Source organism: Thunnus albacares, chromosome 22 (assembly GCF_914725855.1).
Source record: "Thunnus albacares chromosome 22, fThuAlb1.1, whole genome shotgun sequence".
NCBI lineage: Eukaryota > Metazoa > Chordata > Actinopteri > Scombriformes > Scombridae > Thunnus > Thunnus albacares.
The window spans coordinates 23,605,137-23,627,298 of NC_058127.1; the positions used below are offsets into that span (position 1 = coordinate 23,605,137).

At 39.7% G+C, this 22,162-nt stretch overlaps 1 protein-coding gene across 9 annotated transcripts in view; it reads left to right on the plus strand.

Annotated features, from left to right (window-relative positions):
• The first annotated feature begins 10,711 nt into the window (after nucleotides 1-10,711).
• The window catches only part of sorcs2 (sortilin-related VPS10 domain containing receptor 2), a 347,239-nt gene continuing 335,788 nt past the window's right edge, over nucleotides 10,712-22,162 (plus strand). For 4 of the 9 annotated variants that reach the window (XM_044340749.1, XM_044340750.1, XM_044340753.1 and 1 more), the window contains exon 1: nucleotides 10,712-11,120. In XM_044340749.1, coding sequence (XP_044196684.1) covers nucleotides 10,773-11,120 — 348 coding nt within the window. In that variant the 5' untranslated portion in view covers nucleotides 10,712-10,772. Of the gene's footprint in view, nucleotides 11,121-19,098; nucleotides 19,199-19,825; nucleotides 19,904-22,162 lie in introns of those variants that run through there. The other 5 variants (XM_044340752.1, XM_044340754.1, XM_044340755.1 and 2 more) reach the window with 2 other exon arrangements.

Here is a 22,162-nt window from a genome sequence, read left to right on the forward strand (position 1 = left end):
GCTCTCCAGGGAAATCTGACAAATGGAAATGTATTGTGAGAATTCCCAAAGCAAAAATTTACATCAAGCAGTAGCAGAATAAAACTGCTCTGATGTGTTTATTGCTGCAGTGAAGAGACTTAAAAGATGTGGAAATTAATGGAGCCAAAGCCTTGTAAAGTGTGGGAGAACACTTATATTATCGTATGACAGTAGAACTTGTTCTTGTCCTGAGTTTTATTGGAGGGTTATGTGGTCCTGTCATGGTCTAAATGCTGTGTCAGAGGCTTTTACCACCCCAAGTCAGTCTGTCAGTATTACAGATATTAAAATGTTGTTTTTTTTAACCATTTAAAACTGAAGATACTGAAGTTCTCAGATGAGAGTCTAATTCCTGTTTCAGACACATCTGTCTTGATAAGAATATTAACCTGGGAGAGGCCACTTTCTGATAAGACACCTTTTATAACGTGTTTATAAGCAGTAACTAACGGTTTTATTAATGGCTGATCAACAATTTAATAATGCTTTAAAGATAATAGAGCAAATTCCATTTATTACCATTTACAAATGCAGACTTAATGGATTTTCATAAAAACCCTTTATATATTCTTTTAAACTTCAGCTGGTTGCCCTCTTCTGGCTTCAGCCAGCCCACTCCTCTTGCTCTCATTTATTTTACATATTACATATATTCATTTTATTTTACTGCAAAATGGGTGAAGGACAAAGTTTCCAAACTGTTACATGGTGCAAAACATCTTATCCAAATACCTCACCCTTTGGGGTTGTTTCTGTGTGGCATAACTCAACATCTCCACCGTTGTTCTCCTGGTGTCTTCCAGGTGTGGTACAGAAGTGGCCAATAATTCTGGGCAGACACTGTACCAGGTGTCATTAATCTCTTCAATGCTTTATTCATGGCTGAAATTATTACCTCTAACTCAAACTGTGTAGTTCAATTACTCTATTCTAATGCATATTCTAATGAATATTGTTCATTTCACAAGATGGTAGCACTCTCTAAAATGAACTCTCCACAGACCGCAACGACCTGCAAGGCAAGGTTCACATGACCAACAGACATAGTCGAAGGCGTCAGTACAGTGTAGCTCATATGTATGTATGTAAGCTATATGTACAGACAGATGACAAATTAAAGGAAAAACCCCTACAGTGAGGGGATATGGTGGCTCTGTTATGCTGTGGGGGGCATTTTGCTGGCATGGTTTGGGTCCACTTGTCCCCTTAGAGGGAAGGGTCATTGCAAATCAATACAAAGTTGTTCTGAGTGATCACCTTTATCCTATGATGAAACATTTCTATCCTGATGGGAGCGGTCTCTTCCAGGATGACAATGCCCCCATTCATAGGGTACAAAGGGTCAGTGAATGTTTTGATGAGTATGAAAATGATGTGAATCATATGCTATGGCCTTCACAGTCATCAGATCTCTACCCAATTGAACACCTATGGGAGATTTTGGACTGACGTGTTAGACAGCGCTCTCCACCACCATCATCAAAACACCAGATGAGGGAATATCTTTTTGAAGAATGATGTTCATCCCTCCAGTAGAGTTCAGAGACTTGTAAAATCAATGCCAAGGCGCATTGAAGCTGTTCTGGCAGCATGTGGTGGCCAAAGACCTTACTAAGATACTTTATGTTGGCTTTTCCTTTCCTTCCTTTACATTTATTACATATATTACTTAAGCCATATATGTATGATAACTTGCATACATATAGCTGAAATACAGCATTTAATTAAAGTTCAAAGGTAAGCTTCATCCATGGCCAAATCATTGTTTTCAAGGCGATACATGCAGTTAAAAACCAGTCTGAACCTTGGACAGCCTCTGGAGGGGAGGGAGAGAGAGACTAAATTAGGCTATTTCTTTCTCTAATACTTATGCAGAAAAACTTTAAATTTAACTCATCACTTAGTGATCAATTTTGGAAAATTTCTAAAAAAAAAAAAAAAGGTCATAGCCTGGAAAAAACACTATCCATTATCTTCTGAAATCTTGTTTTTTTAAAAGAAAAGCCTTGATAAACTCACAGAGCTGTGTGATAGGGAACGGCAGTTAAGTCTTATAGACAGAGGGGATGATCCTATTTAATGCACGACAGAAATGATGAGAGAGGCTGCCATGCCCAGTCGCCAAACTGCAAGGACCGGATGTTGAGAACTGTTGATCTGCCACCGAATCCACAAACAATAATAACACCTAATCGCACAAAACAGAAGCCCATGAGCCATGATAAACACCCTGAACATGTCCATCAATCATGTTGCTGTCACGCACATTACTGACAGATGATAAAGATGCACTGACCAAGTTGTGGACACACATTTAAAATTACGTTACATATATTTTATGTATTTCTTATCATTTATTGCAACATTAGAAATACTAATGCTTATTTAGCAATTTTTCAAGAGTCCCCTGAAACTCAAAATTGTGTTGCTTTCAGGTTAGCTCAGGACACTTTTGGGAGAGCTAAGCACCCCCTCAGTCCCCTGTAATTCAAACACTGCGTCAGTTGGCTAGTTTTCAATAGCCTTATCAGCTTACTTGTAGAAGAAGGGAAACAATGAAGAAATACAAAGTAAAACTTTCTACAGCAAAGATAAAATGCAGTTAAGTTTGTTAGTCAACTATCCACAGTTCTTTATCTTTCATCTCTATCAAGTTTCAACAAATTGTGATTTGAATGATGCAAAAAATGTTTAAAAAAGTAAAAACTATGATCAAGAGAGACACAGACTTGCTAACCTCCCATCAAAATATGACATTATATTCATTATGTATAATCATGCAAACATAAGTGTCACAACCCTGGCCATGCCTTGTGTTTCCTGTGTTTCCCCTTTTCCTTGTGTTTCTTGTCCCCTGTTTGTCTCTCCATGTGTTCATGTGCGACTGGCAGGCATGGCTCCTCCTTCCTCTGGTTTCTCCCTGATTACTCCTGATGCACAGCACCTGCTCTAATCAGCACACCTGCCATCCATCATCTCATCAGCCAGACAGTATATCTTCCCCGCATCACCAGCCACTCTTTGCCAGATCGTTCAGTCAGCTGCAGTGGTAGTAACACGGTCTCGGCTTCTCGGTCTTTGTGTAATTCTGAGTTATTTCCTCGAGTTCTATGTCTTGTGTACTAACGTTAAATCTCCTCTGCTCTCAGGATCATCACCATCTGGTTACCTCTGCCTGCCTGCCTGCTGATCAGCCTGCTGCTCACACCACTTGCCCTGCTAACTCACTCTGACCCACCTCACTATATTCCTATTGTTCTGTCTCAAACCCCACCTTCACTATTCCCCCCAGCTGCTCACCTGTTTTATCTCTTGTGTTGGAATAAATCCCTTTTTACATATACTATTGATCTGTCTCCTGGTCTGCATTTGGGTCCGCTCACACCACAGATCATAACAGTAATAATCTTACAGGTTTTTTTTGTTTGTTTTTTTTTTTACAGTTTTTTGGGTCTGTCATCCAGCTGATGACTTCCAGCAGCAGGAGAATGTCTAGAAAAATATCAGATAATGAAAAGGACACAGATCAATACCCATTAGACAACAAATGTAATTTTCATATCATTCCTACTGAAAGATGTCCACCCTTTAAATAAAAAGACTAGGTCAAAACATAGTATATGGCTGGACAGTATATGAGACACTACACAGAAAGATGCAGTAAATTATGTTATTCAGTCTGTAATGTAGCTACAATAAAAATCAAAATTGTTATGTAGCTTATTAGATAAAAATTTAATATAGACTGATCTGTTCATTTTAATACATTTTTATTTATTGAAATGTGGTGATATCTGTACATATAGAGTCCCAGAGACAGCGCTGTCGTTCTATCCAGTAAAAACATAAAGCTTCACTTTACATTAAGACAAACTAACGTGGCAGCTACAATTGTCAGATTTAATCTGTGAGACCAACATCAATCTTCTAAAAGGAATTATATCATATATCAAAATGGGTCTCAGGAGTCAGGCTGCTAGCAGCTGAGATGACCGGCTGGTCTACCAGGCCAGTGGCTCCTCATATATCTTAAAATGTTGGAGCAAATTTCCAAACAGGCGTTATTTGGATAAACTGACCACATATTGGGAATCTAAATGGTTACTTTCTTGCCTGAAAAAATATTAAAACTTAATAAAGTGACATATTAGCAGTCCTACAGCAAAAATTACAACAACTTTTACCCTGTCTCAAAATATCCACCATTGCTGCCGGTTGGTGTGAAATGCATTCTGGGATACTTGGCTGTCCCAAGCTTTGGCAGCCTTCGGCTGACCAATGGCATAACTTCATCACTCAGTCTGTCAGTCATGGACATTCGTGTTTGTAGGGCTGGCCCTGCTGTTGCAGTCCAGCCAAAACTTGTAAAACAGAGTGTTAATCACACAGCAGGCAATAAACACAGTAGCAGATTAGCTAGCGAGTTATAGTGCTAGCTCAGCCTCCTAAGTGTGACACCAGACCCTCCATTTTCTTTATACAAATGCTCTAATTTTGCAAACTGAAAGAGTGATCATCACACATACATTAAATTACAATTAATAAAACCTTCATAAAGACTGCCTTGTTAGAAGTGATACCAAGATATCAGCTGTACTATGTACACAAATCAAAAAATATCAGTTTCAGCATTGGCCTTCACCAAGTGCCCTAGTCATTGGATTAAGACAAAACGGGGAACATATACGTGTCCTGCTGTCCTCATAGACAGATTAATGCAACCAAAGCCAGCACCCTTAGGTCTGATTAGGCCATCATCCTTGAAGGTTTATTGTAGGTCAGTGCAATTGCTCTGAGAATTAAACCTGCCAATAATGCAGCTCTGCACATCACTCATCAGAACTCACCTCATAACACAACACTGAACCGCTCAAATGGGTCAGCACAGGGGAGGAAAAATGGCATAATTGGTAATTATGCAGTCGGATATGCCAGAAAACACCATTATGTGACACATTTTATACAACTTTAGAAATGGTCCCTATAACTTTTGACCCACCAATTAATCATTCAATTCACCACTTAATTAAAAATGTTGACATTTGGACTGTAAACTTGAGTTATAATTGCATTATACAGTATTAGCATGTATGCTGCTATAATGTCTTACTTTTATAGCTACTGCAGTGTAAGAAAATGGTAAATGGATTGTATATATATAGCACCTTTCTAGTCTGAAAGTGCTTTACAATACATGGCAACATTTACCCATTCACACACACATTCATACACTGATGGCAGAGGCTGCCATGCAAGGTGCCAACCTGCTCATCAGGAGTGATACAGTGCTTCCTATCCAAAGCGCCCCACATAGGAGTTGCAAACTCAACTGCTATTCACTTCACTGTTGAAATTTTATCCTGATATTGACTTAGATAAAGAGTATACAATGCATTCATCAGCTTCAATGCAAGGATTGGTGTATTTAATAGCCCAGATGTCCCTATGTAAAGGGGTGTGAACATGAAAATACTCTTGTGCATTTGACCAGTACAAGCCTGCCTGCAGCATTGTTTGTTCATGCGCTAGTGGTGCCAAGGGACAGCGAGACATTCAGAGATCCTTGTTTCTTCCTGTCGATGTGCCTATCCTGCAGTCAGGGTGAGTTATCAACCTCACCGCTTTTAATCTGGGATGACAGAGCGTGACTGTGGGGGCACAGGGACCTGTCTGCAGGGGGATAGAGGAGGGGACAGCCTCCGTGTGGTCCCTAATAGATGGTCACACCTTTTAGACCATGCAAGAGGACATATGAAATACTTGAGGGGACAAGAGTTGGTGTCTGTGTGTGTGGTTAAAGGTGTGTGTGTATGAGTGTGTGTGTTAGTGTCTGTAAGTGTGTCTGCTTTAAGGTTCCGGTCAATCATTGGCTGCCTCATTATTAGGGTGGAACATCCCATTAAACTGTGTTGGAAGTATACCTTGTATTGGATTAAGGTGTATTTATGTGTCACCATAGGGCCTGGAAATGACTATTGCCTTGAAGAAATGTATTTTAATAACACATTTTTGCTTTGTACCTGCCTTTCTTTAACTTGTGTCATCAATCTCTACTTTACTTAAGCTGCATCAATCAATATTTTTATATGAACAATGGATCAAATGACTATGTGAAAAGTGTCACTCATAGTAACAAACCCACAGGAAAAAAATCACCCAACTCTGCGGCCTATTTTAGCTTGTCTCTGATAAACCCACAGTACACTATCTGCCTAGCACCAAACAGCAGACAGAAAAAGTTAGCTATTAGCCTGTGAACAAAGTAGAGCATTTAAACAGAGCTAAAAGGAGAGAGAACATTGGCTCTACACTCACCAGGAGGCCAGAATCCAAATGAATGCTAATATTGCTTCATATCTGCTGGATGTGTTAATAGGCAACTGTTTGCTAAAATGTTTAAAGAGTTTTAGAATTTTTAGAGTCTCCCAACAAGTGTACACAAATTTGACATACTAACTTATAAAGCTGATATGGCAAAAATGCCAAATATTACATCCAGCAGACATCAAGCAACATTAGCATTCATTTAGAATTGTCTCTGGTCACCTAATGAATGTTCACTCATCTTTTAGCTTATATTTTGTCTAAACTCTTGAGTAAAATATCAGACTCTCAAGCTGCTACATGTTCCACTTTCTTCAACAGTTAGTTGTTAACTTTGCTTTGTGTTTGTTGCTAGGAAAGTAGCATACAGAGGGATTTTCTCTGTGCTTTTCTGTTGAAAAATTAGCAATAAAACCAAAACAATGAGTTAAAAGAGACTAAAAATCTCTGTTGAGCTGAGGGGAGGGGAACTGCCCAGTTGACTATAATTCTCCATGGGTTTGTGCAATCCCTTTTAGATGATACATCATCATTTGATACATGTGGTAATATTGATGGTAATATTTTTTTTTTTAAAATGGATTAGTGGAACTTAAATGGTTTCCTTCATTTCCCAAAAACACCTTTGATCCCCAGAGAAGATTTAAGAGCATGAAGTGTTTTCAGTCACTGATTGTATGTGTGTGTGGGTCAAAATCATGTCCTGTCCTCCTCAGGTTGCACTGAAATAAGAAAAACATATAATCACATTTATTCATGCTAGAAAAAGGTAGAACTGGATTGTGACCTTCAGAGAGAAAGTGGGAGAATCAACTGAGAAATAACACAAACACCACAAATTTCAGAGTGTATCTTCCCAGCATGACCTCTTTGCAAAGCGAGCTCAGTAAATATTTCATGGTCCACATTGATGGGTGCCTGTGGCACTGCCCTTTGTGTGTGATCACAGATGAGAAGTATGAATGAATAAAGCAGGTCTTACATCATCTGAGTGCAGAAACAGCTCAGTGGGAGGCAAACCTTGGATGGTAGGAGTCCAGCTTGTTAGCATGCTGCTGAGCAGCCGCTGAACGAAGCTTTGTTCGTCATGAAATTTTCACAGATAATTGGATGTTATGAAGATTAATGTGCATTAGTTTTACAGAGCCACAGGAGAACCACAAAAGATTTCAGCTCAACAGCTGTCTGTGGTCTCTACAGTGGACACTTGTGATATAATTGGCTTGATGTCTTGACATTGATTGGTCATTCATTCATCTCATTCACTCACTCACACCTGTGTTTTTTTACATTCTATACCAAACTGAGCTCTTCTGTTTCCCAGGAATTAGCTGCTTTTTTGCCAATTTACTCCAATTAGAAAATGCATAGGAATGACTCTAATTGTATGTTTCACTTTCATCAGGATTATTCCCCCACGTACACCGTAGACTGTAATATATTCAACAGTGAATTAACCACAAAAAGCCTTCGCATGAGGTTCCCTGGAGTAAAATCATGTCCATTGCAGTATACTATGTACCATGTATATGTTTGAGAATTATGGAGCTTTACACTGGACATGAGGAAATGCATGAATATATATGATGGGAGAATTTAAAAAAACATACTTTTCACACAATATTTCTTCTTCTTCAAAATGTTTTATTTTCTCAAAAAACGTTTTAATGTCTTTCACAAAAGTATTCACAAAAACTTTGCATTCTCGTGTGAAAGTTTTACTTCTTTCAAAAAAGTTTTGTTCTGTTGCAAAGGTTTTGTGTTACTTAATTAGGCTTTTTAAAGGTTTAACATTCTGTTGTGTTTTTTTTTTTTTTTTGCTTGTTTTTGTATTTCTCTCAAAGGTTTGATGTTCTCTCACAAGCGTTTCTTTTCTCTTGCAACAGTTTCTGCATACCCCGATACATTTTTTTATGTGATCATGTGAAATATTTTGCTTGTGTCCTGTCAGCAGCAACAAGACCCCCGTACTTAAAATAAGTCAAATAACTTTAAAATTTAACGAGAACAAAAACTTTGGCGAGAGACATAAAACACTTGTGAAAGAACAAAAGTTCTTTCAGAGAAATACAAAACATTCCAAACAGAATGTTAAACCAAATTAAATAACAAACTTTTTGTAACAAAGAAAACTTCTGAGTGAGAAACAAAACTTTTTTGAAAGAAGTAAAAAAATTTGTGAGAGAATGCAAAACTTTTGCAGGAGAAAGCAAAGTTTTGTGAAAGAATTTTTTTTTTGAGAGAGAAACAAAACATTTTGGAGACAATGTAAAAAGTTAATAGGAGAACAAAAACTTTGTAAAACAATTTGCAAGAGATATCAAAACTTTTTTTTTCTTACATATATAATATATTCCTGTTTTTCTTCCAGGGCCCCCTGTAGATAGTTGCTTACTCAGTGGTTGACAATGTGGACAGCATGTGGACAGTAGAGTTACTCACTATCTCTGATTTGAAGATTGTTGACTACACTTTCTGGATATTAAATATATAAAATAAGCCTGTTTTTTCACAGCCAGTCCAAATTCTCTGGGTGATCATGAACATTTGCACAAATGCAGTTTACATTTTCTATTTAATTTTCACTCTAATTGGCATCCGTTTTGGACCTGTCATTTAGATTAAAACAGATTACATTTAGACTTGCTGCAGGCTCCAATCTGTATTCCTGCAGCCTTACTCCTCACCTTCCTCCTACACACACAGGCGCATGCACACACACACACATTTCTACAGTAGTATGAAATATTTAAACTCAAGCTCCAGTTTAGGAGGTGCAATTACAGGCAGTATGCTGACAATAGAGGTCATGGAGGGTGCACACCCTGCCATCATCTGCCCTCCCCCACTTGTGTGTATGTGTGTGTGTGTGTGTGTGTGTGTGAAGGTAACTCTAGATTTAAAGCAGAACAGAGCACTATTTCAAGATCACAAGTACATTTTTAATTTGAACTGCAGTCACATAACTAGACCGATCTGTGTGCATCACAAGTACGGTGGCACATTATTCATTTTGATCCATATTATTATGTTGTCTTAATCATTCCACATTTTCCAGCCACATATATTATTTACAGTGTTGTCTGTAAAATTATCTTGTTATTAGTTAAAAATAACTGATAATAAATTATTTAAAGCATCTTGAAAATCCATGATGTCAGGCAGTGCAGCTCGAGTTGACTGCCTGATTGCAGGCGTTGCTCCATATATAGTGCTTTCTTTACTGTACTATACTTTATGACGAGTAAAACCAATAATTTACATCATAGAATAGGAAAACCATTGTTGGGATTTTGTGGCCGCAGCTTAATGTCAACATGAAGAAAATCCTTCTTGTTTGACCTGAAGAGACACCCGACCCCTACCAGTCCTGACCTGTGTAGTCATGGGTTAATCCAGCCTCCACCTATAATTGGATAGGAGGACAGACACAGAGGAGAGCTATTACTTAGTGGGATCAAATGTGAACTTTGACCTCTTGGCCAGCTGGCCACCAACACGCAGCCAGTGTGGTGGATGACTGACATCATGCAAATACAGTTTGGCAGTATCTTTTAGGGTTGCTTTAGGTCATCTGATAGTTTTTATCATTTAAATTGAGAGCAAAGATCCAATGAAAGAATCCAGGAAATTATATGAAAGCTTAAACTAAAAGAAACCCAGGGAGAGTTAAGAAGCAACTGCCTGTAAGCTGATTGACTGGTGACCTATTAGGATTTACAAACTATCCTCAGGGCCAAATTGTGATGTCTTATTCTCAGGTCATTGTTCCACATGCTCACAGAAATGTAGTAAATAGATGTGGAAGCTTGACTAGATTACTCTTGTCGATGATGACAAGCCATCTGGATCGCCTATGTATGATTATACACACACTGATGATCAATTCCTGACAGTTGTATGACAGTTATTGGCTCAAATGGCTTGCATGTGAGGATTTAAACAGTGAGATAAACATGTCTGAGAGTTGAGCTGCAATAATTAAACAATTAATTGATGATAATCGACTGATAATCAATGAATCCTTTATTTTCTTTAAGCACACACTTTTAAATTAAAATGTTTTAAAGATAAACTTTATGCATCTTTGAAATACGTATAATTTTTAATATACCAGTTCCTCTTGTGGTGACACTATGAAGATGGACTGTGTAATCTGATTTCAGTTACAGGAGGCTGCAGCTGCAGGACAGCAGATGGCACCGCTGCGCCGTCCTGTGGATCCCGCTTGGCACAGAGACGCGTCCACGTTGTTCCCACTGTCTGCCTGAGCTCCAGTTCCCCTCCCTCCCTCCTTCCCTCCCTCCCTCCCTCTCTCTCTCTCTCGCTCTCTCTCTCGGCTTACAGTATACACCTATCTATCTTCCACAAGCATCGGCAGTCTCTCCATCAGTCTCTGCGATACGAGCGCTACTACGGCGCAAAGCATGGCACCTCTGCGCCCCGAAGAACAGGTCTTCGCGCACCTATGCGTCTTTCTGTTGACCGCCTCGGCCTGGATGGCACTGCCGGGACCCGTGCGCTGTGACAGCGGGGCTTTAAACCGGCGTGGCGGAGAGTACCGTACGTTTAACATGGGCGGCGGAGACGGAGGCTCCCCGCCGGGCTTACTGACTGACGGTGACGAGGAAGCAGTCGGCGCGGAGAGCTCACCCCGCTTCAGGAGAGCGCTGTCCCGGGAAAAACAAATGTCCCTGCTCAGCAGCTCATTCGTGCTCAAAGGGGATGCGACGCACAACCAGGCGATGGTCCACTGGACAGGAGAGAACAGCAGCGTAAGTAGCCTACCCCCTCCTTGTCCCGTACCGTCACGATGCGCTGGTTCATGCACCAATCCCACCATACCCCTCTTTGTCACCCTCCACCATCCATCACTCCAGACACAGCGCACATCACCAGAAACAAGTTATTGTTCTCGCAGGAGGCGGCTGCTGCAGAGGCACACTGCGCGGCACGGTATGGTTTTTACGCATCCAGGTGGTCCAGCTGGACGCGCGGTGGATGTTATCAGGCATCGGGCTTTCTTGACGAATCAGACTTTTTAAACGTTTTCATGTCGGGGGGCCCCTCATATAGACATGAACACACTGTCGCCCCAGACTTCCATTACATCACATGGTGGCCCAGGGTCACGAGCATGTTGTTATTGTCTGTTTACTCTGCGTTGCGCAGGTATCATAGCATTCAGACTGGAACTTACTATTATTTATGTCCTTTGTTTGGTTTAATTACAGTTCAATTAACTGATGCCTCATTTGATTTGGGAAGCCCTTTTACGACACAATTAGTGACCCCGGGAGGATCTCCTGACCCCACTTTGAGAGCCACAACAATAACGACTCATGCCACAACATTCAAAATGAGTCCAAGGACGCGCCTGTGAGCGCACAGAGCCAGTGTGGAGACAAGGAGCGTGTACTAAACAGACAGTTCGGTGCTTGATTTAGTCACACGAAGCCATGACTAAAATATTGATGGAGCTTTTTATCCATGAATTTTGCAGTGCCTTGTTTATTTGTGGTTTGAAACGTGATTTGGGTCATATGAAAATGGATATAGTAGCCTATTTTTTATGCCTTTATCATCTGTATCTGCCTAAATAGTGGCACTATAGTAGATTTCAGACAGATGTTGTGCTTATATCACAAAAAATAAGTCCCACTGGGATTAGATAGTGACATCAGTGGAGACTAAAATAGCACATGTATCCACTAATGTCAGTATTAATATATAGACAGTGACTTAAGCTTCTATAAAGGGGATATTTTCGGGATATTTAAGTGATTATGCAGTTTGATGATAAGGTCACTGTATGAATATTATAGTGCTTTTTCCTGTGGGCCCAGTCAAGTGAGAGCAGCCTCACTATGTAAACAAGCAGTCTTTGTGATAGATATTGACAGACGCCGGGGGGATTTGAGTGGTGGTGTCTGGTGGGGACATCACTTGCAATCAGAGCCTTTTTGTGAGTGTAACACATTGCTGTTTTACTGGCAGTGGCTGCAGGCAGGTTTTGGGAGGGAAAAAAAATAAATATCATAAAGGATAAAAATAATCTGACTGTGAAACAATCAGCCAAGCCATTTCGCTCAAATTTGCTGGAGTTTCATGACAAATTGGTTGGTAAATAATGTGAATGGTGACATTTGCAGGTAATGTTCAAGTTATTGGATTATCGACAGAGGCAAAACAGATTGAATTTAAAGCCTGCGTCACAGACTGGTGGGTCCTAATGGCAGCTAGAATTTTAAAAAGTTGAACTTCATTTGTCAGAAATCTTGTAAATTTGCACAGCATATTCACATTTACTTCACAACAGAGGCAGAAGATCTGTTTATTTCAATCCAGATTACTCTTAAAGGAGTTTTCAGGAGTCTCTATTAACTGTCAAGTTTGGAACACTGTAGCTTTAAAGTTGAACAGAAAATGTATTTCTCCACTTTTTGTGAAAGGAAATCTAAACTAATGATACTGCAGCTGTGTCTATTTTTCCATTTTTCAAGAGGATAAAACTCTTTGGATATATTTGTGGAAACAGCATCCAAGCCTTGAGCCTCTGAGTGGGTATTCCCCATGGCAGTGATTGACTGACATTTGAAGGCCGATGTTGCTATGAATACCCCCAAAGCATTAATACATGATGTCCCCCCCCCTTTTTTTTATCGAGCCCACATAGCCTTGGTTATATTCCGTAATAATTTAGTATGTGTTCTGACCATTTACAACATTTAACATTTGGAAGTTTCCATCGTGCTCTTAAGTTTGTTTTGTTACTTTGATAGTGGATACTAGTAAGCCAGGCTAGTTAGCGTAGGTTGCTAACGTGGGCACTTATTCTTTCCAACGCTAGACATTAGTTCTTGGTCATTTTATATCAACACCCTGCTTATATCCCACATTACAATAGAGGGGGGCTAGCTAGCTTTAACTGTGATGGCAAATGACAAGACTGTCAAAACCTGTGATTCATATTGTCATAACAAAGAAGTAAATGGAGTATAACAAAGGGAGTAATGTAAGGAGTGTAATGGGTAAAATTTAAGTGATTTATTAATTATTTTCACTGTCCACCCACACAGGTAGTCCGCCAAAAAGCCATGCTAAGTGGAGAACAATAATGTAAAAAAAAACCCAAAACAAAACAAAACTTCCATTTCTTCTTTTTGGTAAATACAAGTCAAAACAAACACCAAGGATATATACATAATGAATTTATTTGAAAGGTTAGTTTTAATTACAGTTCACCTTTAAGGAACTCAAACTCCAAAACTTGATCTGCTCAAACAAACTGGCCAAAGTCACTTCTGAGAACCAGGCACCACAATTCAATAATGACTTGTGGGAGTCTAGCACTTTGGCATTTAAGACAGGGCATTTAAGTAATAAAAAAAAATTGACATTCTCCCAATGGACTCTGGCCTTTCTCGTGATGAACTTCCCCGTCTCCATCTCCTCTTTTTTAATTTTTTTTTTTTTAATGGAGGCAACGAGTCTGTGGGGATCCTAGCGCTCAGGCTCTGCCAGCCATAGGAACTCCAAGTTTGACTTATCCCCAATTAACTTGGTGTGGGTATGTATTCTGAAAGGTCGACGAGACTGAGTTCATCCCAGCCTAATAAAAACACAGACAAATGGTGCCATTCAATTTCCCTAAGGGTGACATTTATGAGCAGCACGTGGATTGATGGGTGGGGAAAATGAATCTCTGCCTCCCCTCTTGTTTCATCATGTCGTTTTCGTATGAGGTTCCAAATGTAAGTCACTGATGAGTGGGTCAACAGCGCAGAGGACTCTAGTTGTCAAATCTTTCATGGTGATGGGTAATCAATGATGAAAGAAGGACCACGAATAAAGACAAATTTCAGAATGTTTTCCTGTTTTCCTCATACAATTCAGACTAACCACCACACTGCTGTATGTAATATGTATGTTTGTGTTTGGGGCTAGTTCTATCCCTTATTTGTCTGCCAAGTGTTTTGACAAGAGGATGAAATGTTCATTTACCTTCATAGTGAAAGTGCTGTTATTGAAAATAGCTCTTGTGTACTCTCCCCTGTCCCTGTGGCAGTTATGGCGACAGTCACTTTACTTTGGCAAGCCTTGATTGGCCAATTGACAGCTTAGAGCATAAAAGAGCTCTCCCTCAGGCATCTTCCAGAGATGTCCTTGAAGAGCAGATATAGCTGGTGAAGTGTGTGTATGTGTGTTTGCATGTGTAGGGGGTGTTTCAGGAAAAGAGCTGCAAATTTTCAAGGAAAACAGACAAAAAAGTGGGTGTGGATTCTAGATCAAAATAGATTAGGTGCAACAGAAAAATACTTGCTTTCCCTTCAGGTTCTAGATCATCAGTATTTTAAAAATCCAATATTTAGGAGGTCAAAGGTGAAAGCCACAGCTCCTTGATAATATTCATGAACCCCAGCATGATTACACAGGAGAGAATTTCTACGAAATGAACTCAGAAGAGATTCTCCTGCATCACTCAGTTCATTATCCAGCATATTTTGTGTCTGTAATTGTACATAGTAAATCTGCATGTACGGTACATCTCTCATTAAGTAAATATCAAATAGGCAAAGAGTCAGCGGGCTTGTTTTATCACACAGTTTCAGACTGCAGGAATTCCCTTATCTACATGAGTTGAGTCATTTGTCCGTGCTTGCAAACTGAGCCAGAATTCAAGATTCTTCTTAAAATTTAACCCCATCCCCGGTGCTATAAAAGTCATTGCCATTGTATATTTTCAATAGCTCTTTCTGGAGATAAATTGTCAATTGTTTGAGAAAATTATCTATTCCCAAGTATTCAAGAAAAAAATGCCAAATTTTTCCCTAGGATACTTTCCATTCCACCACATATTAGTCAATTTTCCCTTAAATTTTCTGTTTGGTGTAGTTAAAGGTGATTTAAGTGGTATAGATAAAGTGATTTATTGCATTCCCATAAAGTTGATTGACTCACAATAGACAGCTTTAAAAGAAAGAATGGTCCAAATTGACGCAGCCCAAGCTGAGATATGCTAACTTTCAGTTCCTAGTATGGGTCAATCTCCAAAAACACTGAAACCTACATTTCCCATAATGTAGCTCATAAGCATCTTTTTGTTAATCCCCCATGTTAGATACATCTTTCAAACTCCACACCCCCAGTGGGACAAAATAATCTAACTCAAGGTCCACTTACCAGCTTTCCATGGTACCTGATCAAACATCTGCTGATGGAGACCATGAGATGTGTTTAAAAAGCTCAGAGAAAAGATAGTCAGTGGACCTTGAAATAAGATTATGTTGACAATCTTCTCTTTCCCAGCTCAAGAATGAACTTTGACACTGATTCAAAGATTTTTTTTGTATCTTTTTGTTAAAGAACATCATCATGGGTTATTCAGTCAGACTTGACAAAGCTCCTCCAAAGTCATTGAAAACATTGTACAACCATTTTTACAGGCTGAATAGCACTCCCTACAACAGGTAAACTGACCTTTATGTTCCTTAACTTAAAAGCCACTATGAGTAGGATTTGAAAACGGTGACACCTAATGGTGACATCACAAAAGACACTCACCCCCAATAGATTGTAGAAATGAATGGCCTGAAAGCAAAACATAGACTGTGCAAATTTCCAGTCATTGTTGCAATTTTCTGCAAACAGTTATATCATTCAAATTATTTGAAAGATTACATAAAAATTTTACACATACTGTAGGGGCTTTAACATGCTGTCTATGTACAAGTGATTACAAGATTACAGGTTTAATGACATCACAGGATACTGGGATTTTATTTACAATAAAAAAAAGTTAGACATTAATTGCAAATTATTATTCACCAACACAGACACAATAATGCATGCATGCATATAGAGTTTGTGAGTCCCGGAAGACATTCTGGAAAATGACATGAGGCTGTATAACATGATACCAGCTTTTTGAACGAAGAGAGCCTCCACTATTGAAAAGAGTCTCTTTGTGCCTCTCTCTTTCCCCTCTGAGTTGTTGACTAGCTCCAGGGAACTCTGAGCTGTGTTCGTCTTCCCTCTATTTCTATCTCCTCTCTGTGGTGATGAACAGCGAGCGTCACTATCTGTGTGTGTGTGTGTGTGTCTCCGATGTGTGCATCTGTATCGGCAAGGAAACAGCCCTCAACATTTAATAGGGTTTCTCTATTTTGTGTGTATTGATTTTTTCGTAGAGAGACAGATTATACATTGGCATCGCGCTCTACACCTTTTTTAAATTTGTGTGTATGCTTGCATGTGTGTTGCTGATCCCTTGCGGCCTGTCCCACAGTAGCCTAAGTGATTAATGAGCGGCAAAAGGGGTGCTGACAGTCCAAACTCTCGTCCCACCCTCTACCTCCAATGGGGAATTGTGGGTAATTCCGGCCACTTCCTGTTTCAAAAGCCCTCCTGGGTGGGAATAAGCGAAAGTAAAAGAAAAACATTGACTTTATGGACTCATAAATCTTTAGAATATAAAAACACTATAAAAACACAAGATAATCATTTCATCCACTACATGTAGAAGCATCATTTGGAAGGGAGACAACAACCTGATATACGGCTATGCTGTTTATCAGCACCAAAGACATAGTTTGTAATACTGGAATGATATGGAGAGATCATCAGGTCAATCTTAATATTCATATTAGATAACAAGACTTAAGTGAAACACGCATTTGATGATCATTTGATGTTCATACCATACAACGAATGTCTCGTCCATACAGAAGAAGTAATTAGGGAACAGTAGCTAGGATGTAATAATAAGTGATAAAAGTAATGAAAGGCTGGGGGATCACTAAAATCATTGGGACACATCTTCTACGAACTATGAATGTGTGTTCCAAATTTAGTGCCAAACTATCTGATCAATGTTATAAGTGAAAATGTTGACCTACCTGCAGCGCAAGATGAAAAGTCAGAGGATCGCCAAAGTCATTAGTATTCATCCCCTGGGCACCACAGATATTTGTACCAAATTTTGTGAAAATCTATTCAATAATATAATAAAAGTGATGAACCAATCTAACCAGTGCCATCCTTAGAGTCACAAGGTGCATAGTTAAAAACTCATAAAATAAATAAAAGAAGTTCCAGGTCCTTTTTAATATTGAGTTTTGAGACTCTAAAGGGCAACACACACTGGTGGTGTATGATGCGTGTCAAAACACCTGCACCCATTCTTTTCTATAAGCCTGCACATGAACTCCTCAGGAAAGGGTACTGTCCTGTTTCCCAGCGTTGATGTGTATTGGCTCTTCAGATAAGCAGCAATTTTATAACATTTGTTCTTCGGATCAACACATTCCAGCTACCTTGATTACCTCCATATTGTTTTTAAGCCCTCTGTTTGTATGTAGGTTAGGTGAGTGCTATACAGGTGTCAGTTGATGTGTTAAATTATGCAATGCTCTGCTTTACAGCTGAATGTATTGCACTTAAAGCAGCAGCTCACACCGGTGACATTAATGGCTACTGTCAATTACCTTTGTCATCCACATCCGCCTCTTCACTGTCATGTCATCATCGTTGTTAGCTGACATCATTAGTCTATATATATTCATCATCGCCATTCCCCCTTTTCACCTTGGTGTTGGGCTGAAGGTTATTTACAGTTAATTTTGCTTTCTTCATGTTAAAGATATGAGGTGACACCACCTTTTACCCTCATCTACCCTTCCCTCCCAGCATCAACCCTTCCCTCCCTTCACATTGCAAGCATCGTTTTAGCCAATCAGGTCAAAGGATTATCTGCCTGCAGCATACACCTAATCTAAACATGGCCTTGGTTGAATTTAAATTGAGTATTTAGAGGGAGCCATAATGTTTTATAATAAGGTGCTTGCCTTTGTTTGCATGGTAAATCATGGCTCATGCAGGTGTGTACAGTACACACTCATATATGCTGTAACAATACACTGCCATGCTCACTTGTTCTCTCGAGTCACACATGCGCGTGCACACACACTATCTAGGTCTCCAGGGTCCTGACTTAATGTGAAAGGCATTTGTTCACGCTTCACATACTGAACAGACAGTTCATTTGGCCCCCGGTTGTACTGTGGTGGAAAATTGTTTGCACATGTGAGGAGAGCCTTTCTCATCATTTATCTTGTCTGTCCTCGTTCATCCTGCTTAAAGAGACACTCCAAAAACCAGACTGTAAATCATCAGACTTGTTTGTTGGTTTTCCTCAGTCTTTTTAATGTGAATCCTGCACTACCTCCAAATGACAAAGTACAGTACCATTACTGCAGGCTTGCCACCCAACATGGCCGCCAGGACACATCTAAGCATAGTTGAGTGTCTTTCCACAACATCAGATGGCTCCTGGCTTCCTTTCATGGATGAATGATGTCTGCCATCCATTATGTCACTATGAGGGCTGAAATGTATCGCTGAGATGTTATGCTATGTCAAGTCGATGTTGGCCTTTAAAAAAATTTTGAACATCCAAACATAGTCTCAGTGCAGACTAAACCAGTCCTACAGCATAATCCATCTACTCAATATGTTACAAACAATATTTTTACCAACATAGTTTGAAATATGGCTTAATAAAAAGCATTTGTCACTAGCATTTTTTAGCTTTTGTGGCACCCTGAGTTGTTATGAATTATGTCCACAATTAGTTTGGGTTATTCAACTGTTTTGTTGTATGCTCAAAAAAGACTACAGTATTATTAATATTATCTTAAATGTGCTAAAATTGCTGCTACAAATTACATGATGCCAGTTATTGACAGTAAAAAGCACTAGCTGTAGCGCTGGTAGCCCTGTGTGGGAGCTAGTCTGAACGTTGCACACTCAAGAGAAAGGAGAGCTGCTCTGAGACTTGGTTCTCTCTTTCAAGGTGAGAAACTGTATACAAACTCCATATGAATACAAATTTATTGTCTGTTAATGTGTGGTTCAATATTTTATGCTGAGAAGGATATTAATGTTAGAAAATGAGGCAGCTAAATTAAGCTAACTTGTGAGAATAGTTTTCTGGCCAAGCTAGCCACCCTAGTTCTGCTGTTAAGTGCATGTGGTGCTATAAAGAGCAGCTAATGTGTAAAATTGCTCCATGTATGACATTTTTAGTTACATTTGCTTTGTATTTATTATAAGTTTGCTTTCTATTATGTAAGCCCAGCACATAGCCTGCTTAAGGGAATGGCTTTGTGTTTATAAGAGTTAGCATTACACATCTAAATGTAGCACAGAAATCTAGCCTTTATTCATCTAAAACTATTCACATGTTGCAGTTTTTGAAATAATATGGCATGCAAACCAAAGTTTTTCTTGTCAAGTCTATGTAACACTGGCTTACACAGTCCAAACAGCAACCACATAACAAACAGAAGCTGTGTATTTAGCCGTATTTTTGAAAAATAGGACTGTTTGAAACATACAGAGCATACAGAGAGACTGGTTTGGGAAGTTTCTTTTGACATTTTGACATGTTGACTTTCTTTTCTACCATGAAACTGGAAAGCCATTGGAATCCTTTCTAACAGCACCATCCTCTGAGAAGGGGCAAGTTCCACAGTTTTTGGAGCCAAGTTAGGCTGTGGTGAGTATTTGATATTCAAAACAGTTTTTCAGTGGAGTATTTCTTTAATATGGCCATATAACGGGTCATACAGCTACATGATTTTACATTATAGAAAAGTTTCAGGACTATCAAACCTGCATCTCCCTGCACTGATTGAGTAAGGGTGTAACTTTGGTTTGAGAAGTGGGAGGAAAATAATAAAACGGGGGTCTTGAGGTCCTCCCCCAGGAAAAAAAATGCAATTTGAATCCCATTTCCTGCATTTCTACATATATGTAGGGACTACGGTAACATATTACCTAATTGCAAATCAGTGCTGCTTTTCCCTACCTTGCCCTCCCTGTCTTCCATAGACTACTACACCTCATCTCATATTTAATATGAAAGCAGTTATCCTATTGAGCCCGCCGTGTGTGAATCAAACATTAAAGTAAACTAGCAGCGAGAGAGACTCTGCTTTTCATACATCGTTGACGGATACTTGCTGTGGTTGAAGGTGGACTCATTTTCAAGTTACATAGGTAAATAGAAAAATCATGCTCTTTTACAACCATCTTAAATATTTGGTTTGTCAAATTGCTTTTTCCCCGTTTGGAAATATGTGACGGGCCGGTGACGATTTTGCTCACCAGCCAGTGTTAGTAATAGTAACAGCGTTACCTAGTGTATCAATGTCGGCTCAGTCAATGTTCGCCTAACACCAGCAGAGAGGAGAGGGGAGGGGGGGTTGGAAGGGAGACTGGGAGCTCTCGGTGTGTGCAGTTTCTCCAATTTTTTTTTCTTAAGTATAACAATAGTTTTCGGATTGTAAAAAATGAAGGGGTCCTATACCGCATTCAGAAAAAGTGCAGGGGACATGTCCCCGTGTCCCCCCAGTAAAGTACACCCCTGTGATGGAGCTCCAGTGGATGCTGGGGTTTCATAGATAATCTAAATAATGTTTTCAGAATGTTGTTAATATTCGGGATCTTCTAGCCATTAAAAATTTAAAAAATACAGGGGCATAACATGTCTAATTTAAACCACTATTCACCTTCAGCTTCCAAAACCCATAGTAGTGAAATCTCATCAGGCTACCTGGCATGGCAGAATGCTGATAGTTCTGACTGTGAAGCAAGATGTGCATATATCTATGTTCTATCTTTTGGCAGCGTTGGCACAGACAACAATAGCGAGTTAATTGTCTGAAACATAAAAGCACTGTGGATGATGGAGCTTATCCGTTGATAAGATCTTCATCCAAAGCCTTTCCCTTACTATGGCCTCAGAGTTGGCACAGCAACGCTCATTGCCACTTGGCGGTAGGTAGCGTTTGTCGCTTCGATGCCACGGTTGCCTTGCTAACAAGACCTTGGGAAAGTACAGGGAGCAGCATGCTACTGTAGTGTTAGTGTCTAATTAAGTGTTTAGTGATGCCAGGTGTATGCTGCCTGCCTGGCAGCAAAGTTAAAACATCAAGACGTTTGTCTTACAGGTTGTTTTGAGGCTGCTGGCAATGCGGCTGAGAGATTGTTATCTGCTTGTTCCTGCATTACTGTACATGTATGAGGAAGGTGTGTGTGTGTGAAAGAGTGTGTGTGTGTTGTTAACATACTGCCTTCTTTTCTTCTCTTCTCAGTAACTTGTCCTCTCAGTTTAGCAAGGTGGAAACTCTCAAAAACAAAATGACTGAATATAAGCACTTCTGTTTTTGTGTGTATGCCGGTGTGTGTGATTGGGCATGGGGGGTATTGGTTACCAAGCGACAAGCAAAAACAACTAGTTGGCAAGCTGTGGCACACAAGAAAGCCCCTCATCTGCTTGAACATCCCAGACATTCTGTGAACTTTCTTTCCTTTGTTGCAGTGCTAAAATGTACCCAGCATGCGTTCATTGTTTTTCCAGTTTTGTCCCTGTAAACAGAGGGCTTTTTTTTTTCTCCCACGTTCCCTGTTGTTTTGCGCTCTCCTCATCGTCCTCTGCAGTTTCGCTGTCATGGTTGAAAGTTCCTGCTTATGTTGCCCTGGCAACCCACACTGGAATCCTGTTGGGGTCTTCCAGTGGTTTGGTTCCTGATCTGAATTCAGAGTGGCCCCTCGCCTCGCACTTCTCCCAGGTCCTGCATATTTCATGTATAGCTCTGGCATAAATATATGCCACTCATATTGAGATTGTCAGGTGGAATCCCGGTATCTCCAAAACAACATCAACATTTCAGGAACAAGGATATGAACCTTTTCTTTGGGCTGACCTTCATGCATTTTTGCATCTATCCCATTGTTTTTCTGCTGTTATAGA